We start from the raw sequence: 21,695 nt of genomic DNA, 5'->3' as shown, positions 1-21,695 counted from the left end.
ATTGAGTTGTCAATTATAAGTGAGAATCTTTGAGGGGGGTCATTTGTGGGTTTTTTCCCTGTTTTCAGCCAAGTGAAAAAATAACATGTATGTGTATTGATAAAATCTGTTTAATTATAGAATGATATGTAAAGGTAACACTGAATATTTTGTCTTCCAGGTCAAAAAGACTAAAAGCAATATAAACTGTTAAATAGCTAGAAACGTGAAGAAAAAAATCAAAACTAGAATATTGAAAAGCAAAAAGTTATCAAAAGATTATCCTCTTGATTAACACTAATAACAACATTTATGTGATGTTTTCCATCTTTCAATGCATTTCTTTATTTCAGCTGTGCCTGAATCAGTAGCCTTTATTACACCCTAGAGGAAGTGGAAACTTTGGAGACAACTTAGTGAACAGGTCCAGAATTCTGAGAGTGTCCCACAGGTTCAGATCAGAACATTTTCCAATTTACTTAAACTTTAGACGGCCGACATTTAATTGCTTTTTAAAAATAATAATCTTCAGGAAAATATTTACTGATTAATCAACGGTTTAAGAATGAGTTCTAATCTCTTCTCTCCTCGTTCTTTTTTCCTTGCTTCTCCCTAGCCTTTTACAGCAAAATACACATGACTGAGAATAACACTCTATGCAATAGAATTGAATGAGAAATCAGATACATTTTTTTAATATATACATTATCTGAGCGCATGTCAGTTTATCTTTGCATATTCCCATACCCACCTCACACATTTTTTGTCATCAGAGTTGAAGTTGTCATCAAGTTGACACTTTTAGATTTCCATCTACAATGGAAAGAGCTTTACCTGATGGGTTTCTCAAATTTTTTGATGTTTCCTACGTATAGTCACATGCAGTTTCTTTTGTGGACCGGATCAACAAATATCCATGGACTGTAATCAACCAAAACATGACGACTTCCTTTAATGAGGGTGAAAGTATGCCTTCTCCTATGAAAACAATATTTCATAAAATATGACCAAGTAAGGAGTGGAAGAATAATGAAAAATTAGTAGAGGAAGCCTGGGACTTAGGCAGTGGAAAAGGAATATATTATGAGGGAGCTGGGCAAAGGTCTTCATGGCATTTGTATTTTGCCCAGACTGGAGAGGAAACAACATGTATAATGTTCTCTACACCGTCCTTTCCCTTGTAGCAGCAGAGGATACATCTCCATAGACAAGGTCTTCTGAAAATGGAGGGGGTGGAAGGGTGGGAGAAGTCTAGATTGGGTCTGTTTACATGAACAGGGAATATTTGAGCTCTACTGCAAAAAGCAACATAAAGTGGCTTGGTGACCTAGTGCCATCTTATTGCACTTGAAGATAATATTTGTGTAGCTTTTGAACCAGGCATATTTTCTTACCTAGTGTGAAGAAATAAAACAACCCACCACTGGCAGAAACCTTATTCTCCACCAGGTAATGTCAAGCAGCTTATTTCTAATGATTGTGATGCATCATAAATTCAAAATAAATTAGTGCCCATTAAAATATAGGCTTCTCATGATTTGTATTACAAATGCTGTCTAAACATCATGCATTCCTGGAGCCACCTTTCAACTAAGGAGTTATGTTGATATTCTTCAGCCAGAACATATTGAAATAATCCAATGAAATATACCTGCTTCTGCAAGGATTTAACACATGTGCCTGTGAGGAGAATATTACTTAGGTTTACTAATGAAAGAATTATTTTCTTCCCACAGGAGGAAGCATGTTTCTTTAGTAAGTTTTAATACATCTTACTGAAAAGCAATTGGTTAGAAAGTTCACCGATCTAGGCAATATGTATATCTGAAAAACTTGTCAGGTAAATTTTTTATAACATCAGGAGAAATGATCCAGAAGAAATTCTATGATACAAATTTGTTCTTGTCTTAATCCCATATGCCACTTCAGCTCTGTTTCTCCGAGCATAGGGTCAAGTGCTTTGCACTCAGGTTACTGTTTACATTTGAGTAAGTAAATATGAAAAGCTTCTAAATCACAATGGCAATGGTTTATATAACTTGCACACTCTTTGCACAGGTATAAACTATGGCACTGTGTGAAAGACAGGAGAATCACTCCCACATGTACTATCTTTGTGTCATGCTATTTGATTTTTAAGGAACGATACATAAAATTAGAACCAGCATTGCATGAAACACTCTTATGCTTTAACATCCATTTTATTCCCAAGCTGAAATAAAAATTTCAAGTCTTAGAATTTTCAGTTGAATAAAAACTCTTCAAATAAGTCACTGAAATATCTCAAATGTCTTCTGTTGTACAAATAAACAAATTAGAAAAATAACTATCTGGCATTCCCATGGTCTAATTCTTTCTCTTAGCTTTTCAAAATAATTGCAAACATTTTGTTTCAGGTCATTTGGTACTATATTGTATTTCATTACCAAACCTTCTTAAAAAAAATGCAGCTCTACAGTTTGTTAACTTAGTACAAGCCCAATTGCTGGACTGTGTTGCTCATTATTGTATATGCAGTCACATAACATGCATTGGACCTTGCTCTGAGATTAATTGCCCCATCACGTTCTGGGAGGTGTAGTTCTTCTGCAAGTCCAGCCTGTAGGAGAGAGGGGTTTGTGGAGGTTTTTTTGTCCAACTTTTTTTTTTTTTTAGATTTTCTGTAACTTTCTATGACAATAAAAATGTGTAAATCAAAAATTATTATTCAGGCCATCAGCCCCTTACAACCGTCTCTAATGTTGACTGCATTCTCTTCTCACGTGAGAATCATACAATTTCAGGTCAGTACCTGAAAGTGTTTTGTTACATAGTTTGTCGCTTTGATGAATAATCAGAACAATCCTTACAGTCACGGTGCCTGACTCTCCACTCCTCAGTGCACTTTGCAGCACTGGAACTCTACGGAATCCAATAAATTAAAATTGAAGTTAGGAGACTCATACTTAAGGTCATATTGTACTGTGTCCTTAGATTTTTATTTATGAAGCAGAGATAAGCTTACTGACAAATAAGTCAAAAGTTAATCAAATGATTACTTTAATAAAGTGAATACTGCCAGTTTTGCTCAAATACTATAAATCCTCAAAGCTAATCTTCTGTATTTTATTTATATTTTATTTTGGGGAAAAGAGATGAATCATTTATGGATAATGTCTTTTTAAGGTTGATATAAATAAAAATGAGATTTTAATGAGTGCCTCTGGGAGCACTTAAGTCATTGAAGGTACTCTGTCAAGAGATCTTGATGTTACAAACACCTATGGATAAACATATTTGCATAAATATATAAACATTTGTATATGCTGACTTCAAGCAGGTGAAAAATTTATTTTAACTTTGAACTTTATGAGATCACTAAAGTATTTAAAATCAAGCACATATTGCAGGATTAGCACCATGGTGCCCATACTTGGAAAGGAGTCCCAGGCAGTTATTCCACATGTCTCTGAGAAGAGCATAACATCGCCAGTGAAAACTGTCATTCATCACTACGTATATCAATGGATCTGTTGTAAGTTGTCTTACTGTCATCTTTTATTTTTTTCCAATGTCACTAGCCAAACTGTGACTCTAGAACACTTGGCTATAAATTCAAAGAAGACCTGCAGATTCACCATATGTAGCACATGACCTAAAGTTATTTATCAATAATGTAGCCATGTTACTTTAATTCTTTTACTTCACTGCATTTTGGGCAGATGTCCAGGTAAACTAACTAACTAACTAAGTAACTAACTAAATAAAAAAATCTTATTTCACCGTAAGTAATGTCATGCTGCTTCTCACCAGCTTTAAAACCTTATGTTCCTCAATTAAATGTTTCATGGTAACAGTTATAGAATCTTGGTTTCTTATGGATTGAATAGTTCCTGCAAAGACAGTCTTTAAGTAGAATATCCAGAAGTAAAATCTCCTGCACTTTGTTTATTTACTTGCTGCTCTGGAAATTACAACTATTCTGATTAGGCAAGTAACAACAGATACAGCTACTTAATTACCCACACTCAAAGCTTAGCAACATCACAATAAGGAGGGATTAATTCTGCCATTGGGTATATGCCAATAATTCAAACAATTTAGAACAGAACTGCTCTTGAAGCTTTTCTGAGTGAAATTTGACTTCCAAGGATACAAGATTACTCCCCCTTCTAGAGAAGGCCACACAGGACACCCGCCGCCTTCTCTTGTGCCAGTCCTATCCTGAAAGCCGTTGCAGAGTCCTTGGGAAGTCCAGACATTAAGTTATATTCTATGATGTAGAAAATAACAAGAAGATAAAAGCTAGGACACACCTGCAAATCTGGAAGCAGCATGTGCAGGACAGAGAAGCTTATTCTTGTAAAAGAAGAAAAAATTTCAGTCAAGTAAGTTCTGTTCCCGGAAAAGTAAAGAAGTCCTCCATAGGAAAGCAGTATGAGTAAAGTTTGTACGATGACAAAATTGGTACTTCCAGCTGATACTCATAGGGAAGTGTTTGGGGATCTTGTTACAAAGAGGCTGAAGTGTATTCAACTTTCAAATCATTGACAGAACAGAAGAAAATATAACAGATCCATAGATTTCTATCAGCTTATAATAAGCTACAAAAGAATGTAAACTTGGTCAATTATTAGACAAACCAGCTATTCTCCTAGTTGTGTTTTTTTCCTAGGTGGTGATGGAAGAAAGGGAATTATGGGTACGAGGAAAGTCATTGCAAGATTAGAGAAGATTTACAAGCTAATAGGTAATCTTAAAACTACCAGGTATTTTTAATAGTATCAAAACTAGGACAATTGAGTCAATGTCACTAAAATGTGGGAGAATTACCCGTGCAACATACAAGAGGAAGATTAAAGAAGAAAATCAAACCTTAACCAGAACAAGCTCAAAATCACTAACCATGGGTGCATATCTCTAACAGGAACGTTCTTAGATTTCAAGGTCTTTAGGGAGTGAAGTATAATGTGTTAGTATAAGGCAACAATCATGTAGGGTGGCATCACCTCAGATTTGTGCAAAATGGACATCTGAACTCTTCCTCCAGATTCCTTTAGCATTCAAAAGACAGAGAAGTCTTTCTAAAACATGATTCATTTGATGTGTTTCAGACATTTAACTTAGGAAGGGATGAATCAGAAATTGCCATTTTTATTGACTGACAACAGAAGATGTCTAGGGACCTGGATCAGATGTAGGTGCCTATGCTGAGGAAGACTAAACACATGAATCCTGTCCATATAATCTCTAGTTACTATTGTTAAAAAGCTGTAAGGGTAGCACTACTTCCTTCAAAGTTTTCTAAAAGTCAAAGCACTTAATGGTAAGTGTTTCAAAGCGGTACACATAGAAAACCAAACAGGGCACATGTTCCCATCATCAGTGGGAAAGTGTTGCAAGAAGTGTTTGAACTAGATGAGGAAATCAACGTCTTATTTCACAATACAGTCTTGTGTTTTAATCACATTCTTTCATTTACTTGTCTAATCATAGTACGTATTCGCCCGAACAAAAGTCAGGTAAAACTGCAGTGAAAATGCTTAACTGTTTCTTGACAATTAAAAAAGAATCTGCCAAAATTTGTGGGAAAGAGAGGTAAGATTTTCTTTTGTTTGTATGCACCAACAAAACATACATTACCTACTAAAGCTGCAGTTTGTGCTTTTTTGACATACATAATCTTAATAGAACATCACTGTTAGCTGAAAAGGTTCTGACTAATTAAAAACTCTTTGTATGGTATATATGTTTATCTACATGTGTCATACGTGATCTCTGGAAAAATCTTCAAAACCAGTTAATCAATTAAAAGAGTGTTTAAAGTAATCATAAAGACAATTTAAAAACACCTCATTCTTTGATTTCTGTAGTTCCCCTGTCATCAGCATAAAGCTGTCACTGAGTCCCTGGTCCACTTACCTCTGTTAAGGACTATAGACCTACGTATCTTTATGAATCACAGTAAAAATCTCAGCTGTTGGCATTTGATACTGGCTTAGAATATCTTCTAAACATATCAGTACAACTCTGTTTCCCTTGAATATACCCTTCAAAATAAACAAGGGAATAGTTCTTAGACATTCCAAAACAATGGACCAGTAAAATTCTATAATAAGTTCTTTGTAAAGTGCTGGGTTTATTATTTCATTTGAAGTGCTGGTGCGACTACAATGGTATACACAGACTTTTCCTTCTCCACAGTACTTCTCTGGTATCTGCTTAAATATCTCATGATTCCCAGTTGTGCTAGACCATTGTTTCATTACCTTTGAATTACGCGACACACATCACAAATACAACCATTGTATGATCCAGTGATATGAAAAATTATATGGGAACTAATCCAACGTTATTAGTACACACAAAATAAGCATTCTTTCGTCAAAGTTTTACAAGCTCAATGAACATATCAAAGGCCTAAGTTTGTCCCTTGATATCTTTCTTAAACAAACCCAAAGTTTTAGCCCCTTAGAAAATGTATTTTATGATGCACGTTATTTATTATTGTTTGACTTTGACCCATTACTTGAAACTAAGTGGGAGAGAAAAAAGAATCTTCTTTGCAGATAAAAAAGCTGTCCACATTGATTACTTATAGAAATCCCTGGCTAGAAAACCAAATGAAGATCAAGACAAATACAAAGCCTGTATGTAAATGAGAACTGTTTTAGTAAAGGGCTTGAGTTAATTAAATTTAAGTTACCACAAATATTTCTATGATATGCATCAAATCATTACTAATAACCTGTGGTTTGGATACTGAAAGAGCTTGGTAGAAGCACAGTGGGAATTCTTCATCGCATAATGTCTTTCTGACAATTATTCAAAATTAACATAATTGTACAATAAAAGACAAAAAAACCTTATATCTCTCAATGGCAGCATGTCCTTAAGTTTGAGAACGGCTTCCTGAGTGTGGCTCAGTAGATCCCAGTAAAAACTATGTTTCATGAAAACTTGACCAAATTGGATCCCCAAAAGGCACTGAATAGTTAACAATTAGACTTTATCTGTTCAGTCAAACATAACAAGTTGCAGAGTAAGAAACCAGCTTGCTCCTGTAGATAGGACAACAAGCCCGTTTGAAAAAAATATATAAAACCATCTACAACAGAAATGCTTTTTTTCATCTTTCTTCCCGTGACCATTTTAAAGACTGTTTTCTAAACACTAGGGAAGGTCTCTGTTTAAAACAGCCATTGCTACCGCAGAACACGGCCCTACAAGGTACAGTTTTACTAAAACTCAAAGCCTTCCAAGAAACATAAGAAGTGGCTGTATTACCCTTCAGAGGCTTTACCAGGCTTCCTTAGCATTCGGGTCTTCTTTTTTAGAAACTGAACTACTGTAAATTTATATTTTTGTTACTCTTGATACCTCTTTTTTGTACTTATCTCCATTTGCTAGTAAGATTCAAAATGCTCTGTTCTTGTGTCACCTCATTATGACTTCTTTTCCTTTATCTGCGAGTCTCAAATTACCTTGACATAGATGTTTTACATGTATTTTAGGCTAAATGTCAAGTATTCCCTTATGCCCATGAGGCATTCAGAGAGTTGATAAGTTCTGCTTTCAAGGACACTCTAAATGAGGTTATTAAAATTCAACACTTTGCGTATTCTGATGGAGAAAAACACTTGTCCCTGACAACAAAGGACATAGGTCAAATTAAGAAAGCTTCTCAAGCTCCTTATCCATGGCCACTGAATTCCTTGTGCCAGTATTTGTAAAACCAAAATAAGAAAATGTTACCAGGGAGGAAGAAAAGTGTAGGAGCCCAGGTCCTGCCCAAAAGTAAAAATCCATAACCATCTGTTGTTTGTGTTACATGGATTTCGCAACTGTCATCTCCACTGTGCATGCCATTTCATCTTCACAGCAATATCACCAAAACACCCACTGAGATAAAATCACAAATATTTTGAACATACCATATGATATGTTATTTTCCAAATGAATATTTGACAAATTCAAAATGAGAGCTTGTCTATAGGTTACTTTGTGTTGTCACCTGAAAAATCCTTTAAGGGTTTGCTACTGTTTGGAAATACTTAACCTCAAACTTGAATAACTTAAGAAATACAGAAGAAGAGAGAGGAAGCTATTAAATGCTGCATTTTTTAATTATAAGCATGTTGTGAAAAATGGTAATGGCCACGACTTACACTTATATAACATCTTTCTTCAAAAGGGGTTCAAAGGTGCTTTTCAAATTATTTACTTAGAAATATCATCTAGAATTTAAATGGACCTTTCTGTTTTGAACTTCAGACCAGCAAGACTATCCCACATTTCACAGCTGGGTATGGCTTGAAGGATTTATCAGCTCTCAAGCTAATCTCTATAACCCAATGTCACACCTAAAAAGTTATTTTGGAAAAAGAAAACAAACAAAACAAAGAAACAAAAACCCCAAACTGAAATTGTCCTTGGAAAAATGACAGAAAAAGAGTTAAAGAGAAGTGAGTAAACCAACTGCTTTTTCCCTAAGGAAATCTAAAACTCAAGGTCAGCTGTGTCTGAAATCACCGGACCTGTCACATGGCTTTCATAGCTGCCACTAAGGCTCCTATCAAACCTACACTGAAAGCAATGAAAACATTTTTACTGGAAACAGATCAAGCTCTGATAAGAAGCTCTCTAACCACCTTCGGCTGTTAACACTGCGCAAAGGGAGACGTGAAGTTCTGAAAAAGAGAAGAATGAACTGAGAGAACTTGAGGTCAAATGTGTTTGATCTTCTTCTTGAATTCCTTAATGCTTGTGTGTGTTAGAGCATAAATATGGCTCTATAAGTATACGAATACATACAAAGTTTATGTATGTAAGAATATGTACATGCACACACATTTTATATACATGTGTGTTCATACACTTACAGAAACACGGGTTGCCCTGTCAGGATAACTCAACTAATTCCGTTTTATCCCAGCTTCTGTCTTCCAGTAACAAAAGTTTGGTGGTCTGTCACAGTCCCTTGGGTGTAGGAGTCCATCACAAAACCATCACCCTTAATTTAGTATAATTGACAGTCTCTGCTCAAGAGAGGCAGAAGAAGGAGTTGCCATGGAGACTGAACTACTGCTCTTCTCCAGAGGATGCTTTTTTCAAGCATGGGCTGAACAGTAGAGGCTGTGCGATACCTGTAACCTTGATCACATCACAGGATCTTGCTTTTTGGGACGGCATTTTAGTAAACTCTAACAAACATCCAGGAGATGAGGGGGGGAGGGAAAGAGAGAGCTTAAGAAAACAAACAAATAAAAAACCCCGATACCAACAAAAAACAGTATGAAAGTGCATATTCTCCCAGACTGAGAGGGGAAAAGTTTCATATTGATTTGATTTATCAGATTTGTCACCTCTGCTTAGTGCTTTCCTAACGGGGTGAATGCTGTGCTTGACCTATTTGCTGGAATTAACCACGACTGCGGGAGACCATATGGATTGCCAGATGGTCTGCTATAATTTAATGCCATTTATTCTAAGTATGAAGTAAGTGATAAACATAATTAACATTCTTTTAGCTCCTTACTGGATGCCTTTTATTAGTTTCTTTTTTTTTTTTTTTCTCAGGCATTGAAAGGTAAGTTAATACCTTGTTACTGAAACACAGATGCCAGCTAATTACTGCATGAGGCTGCAGCCTCCAAAGCAGAGTGTCTGCACAGACTCTAACTTATTCACTGACCCCACTGTGATGATTAATAGGTTGAATGCTAAGCTCTAATGAGGGTGACAGATCTTAGATGTTTTCAGGTTACCTTAATTAGTAGTATGATGAACAGAGTGTTCATCGCAGACATACGTATCACACTTCATAGTAAACAATACACCTTGTACTCATGGTCTGAATGTGTATTTCACATTACAGCACATCAAATGCTAAGGAATCAAACCACCTTCAGACAGTAAAAACAATGCAGTGATTTCCTTCAGAAATGTTTTTCCTGATTGCTATTTCATATTCTGCCAATGATTGTCTAAATGGCCTATTTTTTAGGAAGTAGTTCTAGAGAAGCTATGGCTTCAAAGAGTGTTTATATCAGGCAGGGTCCTCATTCTCGGCATTTTAAAACCATGAGTCTGTAACAAGATATCCAAACAATTTTGCCTACTGTTCCTGTGCTGATAATCTTCATAGTGACTGGGGTAGGTGTCAGCAGAATGAATAGTAACTCATTTTGTAATTTTTAATGTCAATGTACATTAGTTACATTGAAGTTAGTATGCTGGTACTCAGAACAGTAAAAGAAGTATTAGAGAAAAGGCAGAAGTACTGAATGCGTTGTAGGCTACATGAAAAGTTGTGCACATTGAACCTCACAGATAAAAATGACCACAGCTAAATATCCTGTGATTTGCATCTGTACTGTTGGGTGAACTTTAAGATGACAGAAACGGCATAAATTAAATGTTATTCAAAGATTAAAACAAAAGAACAGCACCTGAGCTATAGCAAATCTGCCCTTAGAAATTTAGCTCCAATTAGAAAACGTGGTGAAAAAGAGTCCAGGTCAAAAGTCACAGCATGGGGAAAGCAGAAACAAACTCCAGCTTTTCAACACCTTTGCTCTTCCCTTGTTCCGGATGGGTCCAGCACTTGTTCAGGGGCCTCCACAGTTACACGTATACACTCCACAGGGCAAGTGCTGATGCATCCTTAAGAAGCCACTACATTAGAGGGGACCTGAATGTGATGGGACATACCTGTTCTTTTACTCCACTCTTGATTGCATTAGTTCAAGTTACTTCTTCACCTGGTGAATTTTGGTGAATCACTTGGTTATTGTTGCTGGTCCTATAAGATCCTTTATGATTCTCTACTAGTATATGAATAATTTATGATTCTTTACTAGTATATGAATAAAAATGGGATCAAAATATCTGAACAGCAAGCTTTTGTTGATATTGACACCACTTGTCAAGATGTTTTTATAAGGTCTCTGTCTCTGCCAGAATTTGAAACAAGGATATGTTTTTCCATCCCATTAACTGAAAAATATTTACCTGAGGTGCTTAAGCTAATGCTATGCTGGCTGCAGGTTCATTTTTATAGTCAGAGGGGAAAAACAGGTAGCCTGAATTCCTCTCTGTAGGCACCTACCTCTCTTCCCTGACTGCTAAAGGAGCTCGGGTCATTCAGGTGTCAAAACTTAGGTAGGTTGAAATCAGAGATAAAAAATCACCATGCTAAAAATGAGACTTCATGCTTCCTTCAATAGGTTGTTTACTGGACCTGATAATACCATACTTTACTATTACACAGATACCACTTCTGAAAAATATTGGAGTGATGCTCTTCAGTGATTAAAGATATTGAATCTCAATGTGCTATTGGCACAATGTTTTCAGTTTCTATGTATATATATTTATACATATGTACATATACATACACACACAGATATATATAAAAATGTATGCATTTAATTGCTCCATCATTGCAAACAGTCTTAAATCTTCCAAGTGGTTACCTCATAACATCCAAAGAAAGGGCAATGCCAGATCTATTGCCTGAAATAACCTCTTATTTAGACCTCTGGACTGCCTGAAAAAGTGTTTTGCCTAAGTAGCAACTAGCTCCCACCAACACTTAAAAAAATATTCTGAAAGAATGAAGAAATCAAGCAGAATTTAATGGTTAGTCTTTGAGGTTGATAGACACAAAACCTGCCAAAGCAGATTTGACACTCAGTACTTAAACACGGCTTTGTACTTTAAAATCCTTTTTCATCTGTCTTGTTCTTTACTTGCTTGCTCACAAGAAAAAAGATATCAGAGAATTTATGTTGACTGTTCATTTCATTCCCAAGAATAAGATTGCCTGTATCTTAGCTGTCATACAGATGGCATGTATGAAACATGGTTCTTGGCCTAAATGGAAAGTAGGATTTTATTTTACGACAAATAGGGGCAAGGTATAAACCTCTTGTCTACAGAGGAATACCTGTGCCTGACTAACGAACCCTCATATCCATAATAATTTTCCGTGTTTAAGCTCCGTCATCTGATCTACTGAGAGATCTCACCGAGGCAGTGGAAACTGAGCAAATGTACCCCCAGTCCCAGAAGTTACTTGGGCATTGCTTTGTTGGAAAATGTGACTCTCAGAAACTGTGAATTTAGGGCAAAATTGCAAAACAGAATTAGGTAGAGGAACAAACAAAAGGCCCTAAGAGGAAAACAAAAAGGAAGAGAATATAAAATGTTTTAAAAGAGAAAGTAAACAGTGCTCTAATGATGATGTGGCTACCAGTACTCTCTGATAAAGTATGATACAAAAAGAAGCACATATTTTGATAAATTCTTTAGGTAATAATGATAAAATCAGGTAGTAATTAACTTTAAATGCTTTAACACCGTAGGAAAAAAAACCAAACTATGATATTTGCAAATTTCACAAATGTCTTACCTCCTGCATACATGACAGCCAACATTATCGATGATATCCAAGCTATCTCACTATATGATGTGTGGAAGATTTCTTGTATTTCTTTGAAGAATACCGTGATGGCTTTGGGGAATGCATAAGAAAATCCAATGGAGATAAAAGCCCCAAAGACCACAACCCATCCCCAACCTCCATCTGGAGGTGGGTACTGTGGTGCTGCTGTTGCTGGTGGCATTTTTGGTCTCTGTCTCTTCTCCAACTAGACTGAAAAAGAAGAGAAGAAACAAGGTTTCAGACAGTTTTCCTTTTTTCTTTACTGCAGTATTCAGTCATCATCTGCAGGGATTATAAAGAATCCTCAGAGCAGAGACCAATTTCCAGCTTTCATGGGACCATGGAACACGAGTACCTTTTTTTAGAAGCAAAATCTGTTCTGCAAAAAAAATTGTGGCAAGAATATTTGCAATGTCCTATTCAGTATGTGGCAACTGTTACAAATCACTGATCTCCGTCACTGAAGTTGTATTTACAATTAGTCACTTATTGGAAAGTGACGTGTTTGTGTGGGTTAATTTACGTGGCTCTACTATCTACAGTGTGGATTTAGCACAGGAATGAAACAGAAAAAAACCCTGGAAATTAGACTTACAGGAAACAATGGAAAAAAGTTACAGTAAATTATCACTAAATGCCATTGTGTTAGCAAGATTTACTGGTACCTCAGCAAAATCATCAGCAATGACAGCAAGGAATAAATTAATTATACAGTTTTTTATCATGTGCTGTTATTATCTGATTTTTGACCATTGTTGATATCGCTTGCTTATCTCATGAGAACATCTAAAAAGCGGGTTCTAAGCAGAAATTTAAAATGCCCTGTGTATCCATAAAATAAATACAAAATACTACAATTTCATATTGTGATCTTATTTTTAAAATTTTCATCTTCCTATTAGTTCATGTTGATATTACTTGCAGGAACAATTTTTGCTCTGTACTATTTTTGCTCTGTTTCCATATGTCAGAAGACATCAGGAAGTCTTTCACTAATAACTTCACAAACTTTCCACAGCTATTCTCTAATTTAGAATTTACTACAATAGAAGCCACCAAAGTGATATCTTATAGAGGTTCTGAGAGGTGCAACCAACACATTCAGCTCAAGAAATCATAGATAATCCACATAAAATGCCCAAGGTCTGAAATAAATTTCATACTGTTATTATCATCCTGATATCTAAAAACTTAAGTTTTCCACATTCTGCATAACCTTTTTAGAAAACATGTAGTAGCAAGAATCCATTTTGTAATTCTGAGATTCTTCCACTATCAAATCCCTTTATTATTAAACACAGAGCTGGAGTCCACTGTGTTTTTTCCTGTGTAATCCAGCCTACACAGACAGCATGAACTGAAAATTCCTCCTTCCTCCCTGTTTCTTTCTTGGGCATTTAGGCAACTTACTACTCTTGATTGGTCTCCTGCCATACCCATATTGAAAGCTGTGGTTTATAACAGTGTGTAGGTTGCTGTTATGCTTATGATTACCAGCAGGTCTCTCTGTGATTTCTTCCATGCCACTTACAGCATATTTCAATTTCTCACAGCAAACTGCATTAGCAGTGGGAGTGATATGATTACCTTAACAAAAACTAAAAAACTAACTGTGTCATCTTATATTAATCTCGCAGGATAGTGCCTGGAGTACTTTCAGGGTAAACAGCATGTAGCACTGCGTGCACTATATGCCACAAAACTGCTTATCCTAGTCTCAGATTAATATTAGTCCACTAACATACACCAGTGAGGAAAACCTGGGCTTGCCACTAGAAGAAGTTGGACAAGTAGAGACAATTCTGGTTGCTGAGACTTAACTTTGGCAAAGCAGTTAAATACCAGTCTAGTTTTGCTGAATCAGGACCCATTAGAAGGAAGAGTATCTCAGAAAGTCCATTGTAACTTATAACACACATAGTGATGACTGATTGCCTTCAAAAGCACAAAACCTCAAATTGGCACGGAAAACAGAACTCTATTTCTGTCAACTGAGTGACAGTAAACAACAGAGTTTGCTATCTGTCCCAGGAAGCTGTTGTTCTGCTCATCTGAGAAAACTTTTGGTTATTTCCTGAAAAAAGGTTAACTATTGTTTTCTTACACTTCGAAGGTTTGAGCATATTTGTTTTCATATTTCATATTCATGTGACAACACTTCCATATCTAGTATAAATTTTAGTAATGTCACACAACATCAAGGTATTACTCTCCATAAAAATGGAAAGGGATTATCAATTTATTGAGGAAGCACTCCTTTTCCTAAAAATAATACACAACCACTTTGAAAAATCACTGCCACCACATTAGTCAGAAGAATGCTGAAGGTTCCTGAATGTCACCAAGGCATGGGCACTTTGGAAAGACCCCATTACATCCCTACCCCTTTAGGGCAGCAGAACAGGCTCTGACAGTTCAGTGCTTTCCTCCCTTCAAAAGCTTCACAGTAAACTAAGGGGGCATTAAGGCGACGCGCAAAGGGGCATTGGCTGCTCCTATCCCTCAGCCTAGAGGCGAACTGCTGCAAAGCCCACTGCACGGTCAGCTTGTAGTGCTGCTCCAGTAAAAGGCTCTCTGCTAACCTACACTAGACATTACACTGTCACAAAGAAGAGCCTGGATCATTATATCTCACACCTCCTGTTTATCCCACAGAGTACAGTTAATAATAGCTTCCCTGATGTTCCTTTATGATCATGAGAGCCAATTTTAGCTCGAGTTAATCAAAGGTGAAAAGGAAAAAAATTATAAATACGTGTTTGCACCAAGAGGAAAAAGCATTCATTTTGTCAGAAACATTAAATCCAACATCTCAAACATCCCATACCTGCTCAGGAGCTAAAGCAACTTTCTCCTGTAAAATCTGCACTTAATATCCCTGAAACTGAACTCCTCCTAAAGCAGTCTAGCACATTAATATACCTAGCTCTAATCTAAGCCTAACCAGTAAGATTTGGGTAGTATAGGTAGTATATGGAGAAGTGCAAAATCCTTTAGCGACCAAAACAAAACAGCATTTGAGATGAGTGGATATAAACGTTGACAAGGGAAGAGGCAGAAGAGGGAGGAATGAAGCAGTGACAAGCAAAATGCCTCTTCAGAGCTCTCAGAGCTTATTATGGGCTGTGAAGAATAAAAAGAAATAGAAAGCACAAAACCAGGCATGTGTGATGATGTTCATGTGAAGGACACGGTACCAGACCAAAAAAAAAAAAAAAAAAAGTAGCACTTGAGTAAATAAAGGTCACCACCAGTGTTTTTAGTCAGTCATATGAATTCCATCATGTGCTTAAAGCTAGCGAGTGAGCACTGCTCATACCTATGCTTTTATAGGCAAGCAGTGGGTGAGGAACACTGCCTGCCCTCTGCCCAGGGAAGCAGCAGGGGAATAGTGACTGAAGCACGTCCTGAGTGAAGCCATCAATCTCCCTTCTCTGTCAGATACAGAGAGGTTGCTCAGCCTTTCTATACCCTGAGTCAGACTGTGCACAAGGATTTTCTCCTAAGCTCCTTCTAGTTCCCCTGTATAAATCCCATTTATGTAAGCAGTGAACAAGAACATAGCTTACTGTAGTAAGAGCTGCATGTGTCTACTAGCAAATAATAGGAGAGAAACAGGGCAAGAGGACACTTTTAAAAACGTCTGAGATGCAACATGTTTTATTTATAGGTCTCAGCACATTTGAACTAATTAGGAAAATGAGAACTAGTGAATGCAAGACAGAAAGAGAGAAAGGGAGGAAAGGAGGAAGGGAGGAAGGAAGGGAAAGGAATAAAAAAAAGGGGGGGGAGGAAGAGAGAGAGCAGCAAGCAAGCAACAAGGTCATACTAAGAGCAAATGCTACAGACAAATAATGTATCTTGATATCACGCAACGTAGACTTCAGTCAGTCATGATCAACCTGTTCAGACAGCTCTTGTACCAACGCTTCATTAATATTCTGCAGTTGCCAACAGCCAGAATCAGCTATCAATACAACAGCTTGTCAAAGACTCTTCTGAGAAGGGGTTATGTTGCTCTCTTGTTTACAGAGGTTCTGATTTTACTGGGAGTTTAGTTTTGTTTTTCTGCAACATTAGAGTAACTGTTTGCTTTTCTGCTTGCATTTTGTCTGCCTTGTCCTCAATTGGCCCCATCACCACTGGACTCAGCAGCCATTTGTCCCAGAGTAAAAGAGCTGGTATGTGAAAAATCTGTCCCCAGTTGCTGCAGGATAGTAGGAATATTTGGCACGTGTGTACTGCATACCAGTTCCACACAGTAAGCCAAGGACTGCAAAATGCTTTTCAAACTCGAGCAAATTCAGTCTTATAACGTCCCTGTGGGGTGATTGAGAAGTATCATCCACTTTCTGACACAGGAAACAAATACAATAACAGGCTAAATAACCTGACTAAGTCTTGTCCCAAATCAGTGGCAGAGCTGGGAGGTGGACTAATGTCCAAGTAAGCTGTGAGTTATGACTGAGATTTTTAAGTACATGTGTGTTTCAGAAGCCCGTGAAGTAGCAAATGCAGATTAATTGTACTGCGTAATACTTGAGTTAGGAAGACAGGTGGAGGAGGACAGTTGAGTTAGGACAGTTAGGAGGACTATTCAAACCTATAAAGGCTGCTCTAACTTACCCCTAACGAATATTAATTACATTGCTGTATTTGAAATAAATTACTTTGTGGTAGCATTAGTAAAATAATGACCTATATAGGAATTATACTCTTATAAAAGATCCTTGCTTAAAAGCTGCAAAAATTTCAATTTTCTTATTTTTATTAACAGCTCTAGCAAGTTCCAAGCAGGATGGCAGGATAGCGGGTATCATCTCATCAAATGGTACTGCCTCACCAGCTTCTACAAGCTATTGTCATTATCTTGTGAGCAATATTTAGTATTTGATGAAAAAAAAATCTTGTTAGTTTTGTGAGATAGTTTTGCTTTGACTTGGGATTTTGTTGTGGAGAAAGGGAGGACGCGGAAAGGCTCTGACTGAAGGGATCAAGAGAGCTCGTCCTCTGCTTTTAGCTCTAACTGCTCAGTTCTGGAGGCAAAGTAGCACCTAATGAGCTCTGGTACCCAGCCTTAAAGAACTGGGCTAATAGTCCCGAAAGAGGAAAATAGTCTGCGTTTTGTCTGAACATCTGTATTCAGAGACTGAGGGGTATGTGATAAATGAAACCCAGGTAGATGAAAGATACACTCAGAATCTGACTTTATTGCCTTTTTTCCACTAGGGTCCAACCTGCAGGACAAATACACCCTGTGTGAGACCAAAACTGCTAAAATCTGTCCAGGCTATCTAGCATGTTAGAAAGCTGCTGGTCTTTGTAAAGTTTCTCCAACAGGCTTGAATCAAAGGGCCATGTCTATGAACACTTTCCAGACTTTTATGTGACAATAAAATATATATTATATATAGTATATTACATTAAATTGTATTTACGGGGCTTATGTTAGGATTTACTATTCTTGCTAAAAGTCTAAGCAAATCTTAGAAAAAAAAACAAAACAAAAACCAAATCACCAGTCTTACTTAATTTTAAAGCCTATTTAACTTCAGTCTTTAATAGCACTATATCCAACAATATTAAAATACATTACTACAGGTATTTTAAGTACAAAGCTGTATCTTACTGAGAAAAGACAAACTTTTCTTTTTTTCTTGAAGAGGAGATGAAGGAACTAGTTCTAAATATTCTAGTTCTAAATATCCTATGAAACAAAGGTGGAGTTATTCAACCCATCCATAATTTACAGTTAAGAATCAATATTGTAGCATACTTGTCACCACACTGAAGCAGTAACAAGACAAGTACATGCTTGAAGACAGTGTGGGAAAGTAATAGCCCCTCGCACATCCAAAGCAGGCATATTAATATCATTCTTGCAAATGCCTAGGAGGTTAGCAGAGGCAGGCTCCAGGGAGGGAAGCAGAAGGGAGGGAAAGACACATGTTGTTAAGATAAAAATAAATGAACAATCCCAATAACTTTGTTTCTTCTTAGGGTCTGGCATTGTAATGGGCTGATTCTTAGTAACAGCATCAGCTGAGCAGATAATTGGATGTAAAAGCAAAAACTGTTGGCTGAGTTAAACAAGGATGATTATAGATGTGACTTCCTGATGGCTGTGGGAATAATGAAAGGTCTAATTCACTTTTACGAAGAATACTGGAATAAAGGCACAAGTCATGTAATTCCTTCTTCCTGTTTGAGGACTCGGAATAGGATTACTGAGACAGAAGTAAGCCCTGTAAGATATTGCCCTATAAAAAGCAAAAGTGTATAAATTACACTGTGAGAGTGTAATTAAAATCTCATTCACACTAAGACCCTATTTCATCACAGTTTAAACAGAGGCTGAGGCCAAAAGCTATTACTAAGTTAGTCACTAAAGTCAGGTTTTTACAGAACTGGAACCTCCATCTGAAAAAAATTATATTGAAACTATATTGGAATTGTTATATCATTGAAATCTGATTTTGAGCACTGCTGAGTCAGTAGTGAGATGACTAACATAATTTGTCAAAACTAATGTTAATGCAGCATTCATTGGAGTTTTGTTGTTGAGGTTGTTGAGGTTTTCGGGGTTTTTTAGCCTCATATGTTGTGTTGCCACATTCTCCTGGGAAACCATAATCTGTATGCACAATCACAGTCATGGGTTGGACTTCCATTCATCATGTCTTCTGTTATTACCTTTTTTCATTGACTTTAAGGGAAACGTAAATGACTGGCTTACTCTGCATGACTAAATGCCTAGATGACTAAAGTTAAGTGAAATGAATTCCAACCAAAGTGATTGCAATTCTGTTTTAATTACTTCAAAAAAGCAGTCAATAGAATATCTAGCCTAAAGAGGTTGGCACTCCACCCAAATTGAAGTGCACTGAAATGAAATGTTGATGGCTAAATTGAAAATGTCAGTGATCCAGTCTGAAGAATTAATCAGTTTTAACAATAAGTTGATTGAGGTTGATGAAAAATTCTTCATACCTGGAAAAAAATAAACCATCAAACTAATCAACCTTTCAAAAAACCCAAACCAAAACTTTGTTGTGCCATTAAAGAACTAGTTTTAATAAGTAAAGGACGTTTAGCTTTTACTTTTAATAAGTAAAAGCTAAACTCGTCCTTTATAACTCAGTGTTGGCTCCCCATACTGCAAGAATATTGACCCGCTTATTAATTAATTTCTAACCACTCATACCATCCTTTAAATTCTAGTACTACTCCCTCATATTTAACTATGGAAGTTACTAGCTTTACAACTTGTTGTATAAGCTTATTATTTTAACTCTGTATAGACCATTTTTGAACCATTTTTGGTAATATAAGCCTTTTCACTATATCGGCCTTCTTCAAAATTCCCATTGAGTGAATTTTAAAGAAAATATAAAAAGAAGAACACCCAGAATAACAGAAGTCATGTAAATCTGGAGCTGTATGTTTGATACATATTTTTAAGAGTTCTGATGTTTGGAAGATGGGGAGTTACATTTTCACTTATTTGTAATATTTTATAAATGGAATAAATAAGGTTTCAAGTCAGTGTTAATGGAGTTGTCTGCACAGCTACTGCACATTGCTTGAAAAATAAATAGCATAATCTTTCCAAAGCAGCAGATTTTCCATTATCAATAACAATAGATATTCATTTTAACATAATTCTCTCAATACTAACCTGCAGAAAAAAATATCAATGATAGGAAAAGCAAGTCTATTCTTAGACTGTGCTATTAGTTAAGGTTTTCAAAATCAAAATTCATATCTTTTTACATAAATATATAATTTGGAAGTGGCAATATTTAATTTATTTATTGCTGAAGATAATATTCACATCCATCTTTCAGCTTAATATTTGACATTATAAAGATGCAGTAGATTCCAATTCAAATTCTGCTGACATTAATTTCTGTAAACTTTATCAAAGTTACTCTGTGCTCTTGAGATTAGAATCCAACCCTGGCTGTCTTCTCTACTTCAATATTATGGTCCAGTGTACTTTCTGTATATGTCCTACCACTCGCCTAAATCCTGGCCTGGAAGCATCATCTCACACATACTGGGAAAATATTTTTCTTCTATTCTCGTGCAGCACATGACTTCCATGGGTGGAAATAGTTACTAATGCTTAAGTCTCAGTGACAGTAACTACTTAGATTACGTAATAGGAAGTAAACTGATCTGGATTCTGTTCCTAAGAGCGTATGACTGGAAACACATAACAGGCCAAGGCTGGAAAATAACTCCAGACTGCAAAAGCTTATACAGGGTTCACATTTCATTTATTCCTGCCAGTTTGGAAATTGTTACTAGTTTAAGAAATATTTTCTATATTATTAATAAAATGGAAAAAGTTAGGAACACTTCTGATGACATAGAGACTTTTAGAAGCGTGAACTGGGAAATCTAATGAATTATGAATTATCTGTTAGCAAAGCTGCAGTTAACTTATGTACTATATAGAAAATTACATAAATAAGGCAAAAAGGAAATGGGCAAAACCACCAAAACTTACAATGAGGAAAATAGCTTTTAAAAGAAATTACTTGGGAACCATTGTATCTTGGAAAAGCCAGAATAATTTCTGCAATTGTAGATATCCAGTCTAAAAAAATCCCCAGGATTTAGGTCATAAGTAAGAAGCTATTCAGTTAATGTAGATTTTAAAAGCTGTGTGAGAGTAGAGAAAGTAAGCCATCTATTTCTATGAAATAAAATTAAAAACATATAGATAATTCAAACTGAAAAATCCAATCGATACAGCTGTGCCTGTAAAGACTTGATGTGTGAGCTCCTTCTGCCAGTGAAAGTTAAAATGTGAGCCACTGATTCCAAGCACAATATAGCCAAAAGATAAATTAATCCAGAGGTCCTTCCAGAATTACTAAAACATATTAGGTCAGAAGAAAGGAAGAAAGGAAGAAAGGAAGAAAGGAAGAAAGAAAGAAAGAAAGAAAGAACAAAAGAACTTCATCTGCCTTAACAGAATTTAGCAGAGATGCAAACTTTATACATTTGTAAAAAACATTTTTAGAACTGAATCAGTGTGGCTTCATGAAAAGAAGTGAAGAATTCTAAAAATGTCAACATTTTTCTCACAGATATAGTCTACCTGAGAGTTCTCTCAAGCTGGAGACTTTAATTTTCATTTTATTAATCTCATGACCGGTGATACCCATGGCTCTGAAAAAGCAAAACATGACAGCAAGGTACGCTCCTCACTCCAACTGTCTCACTTCCAGGCAGATACATAATCATGCAGATATGCCAACACGGTACTCATGTTTGG

At 36.3% G+C, this 21,695-nt stretch overlaps 1 protein-coding gene across 2 annotated transcripts in view; it reads right to left on the bottom strand.

Annotated features, from left to right (window-relative positions):
* SLC16A7 (solute carrier family 16 member 7) overlaps positions 1–21,695 on the bottom strand; it is an 88,393-nt gene that overhangs the window by 23,947 nt on the left and 42,751 nt on the right. The window contains exons 1-2 of one of the 2 annotated variants that reach the window (XM_075494647.1): positions 12,762–12,838; positions 12,374–12,616 (exon numbers count right to left, since the gene is read on the bottom strand). In XM_075494647.1, coding sequence (XP_075350762.1) covers positions 12,374–12,587 — 214 coding nt within the window. In that variant the 5' untranslated portion in view covers positions 12,588–12,616; positions 12,762–12,838. Of the gene's footprint in view, positions 1–12,373; positions 12,617–12,761; positions 12,839–21,695 lie in introns of those variants that run through there. The other variant, XM_075494636.1, reaches the window with a different exon arrangement.

The sequence above is a fragment of the Mycteria americana genome, chromosome 1 (assembly GCF_035582795.1).
Source record: "Mycteria americana isolate JAX WOST 10 ecotype Jacksonville Zoo and Gardens chromosome 1, USCA_MyAme_1.0, whole genome shotgun sequence".
In the NCBI taxonomy this organism is placed as follows: Eukaryota; Metazoa; Chordata; class Aves; order Ciconiiformes; family Ciconiidae; genus Mycteria; species Mycteria americana.
The sequence above is the reverse complement of the archived record's forward strand: the minus strand, read 5'-3'. Positions and strand labels throughout refer to the sequence as shown.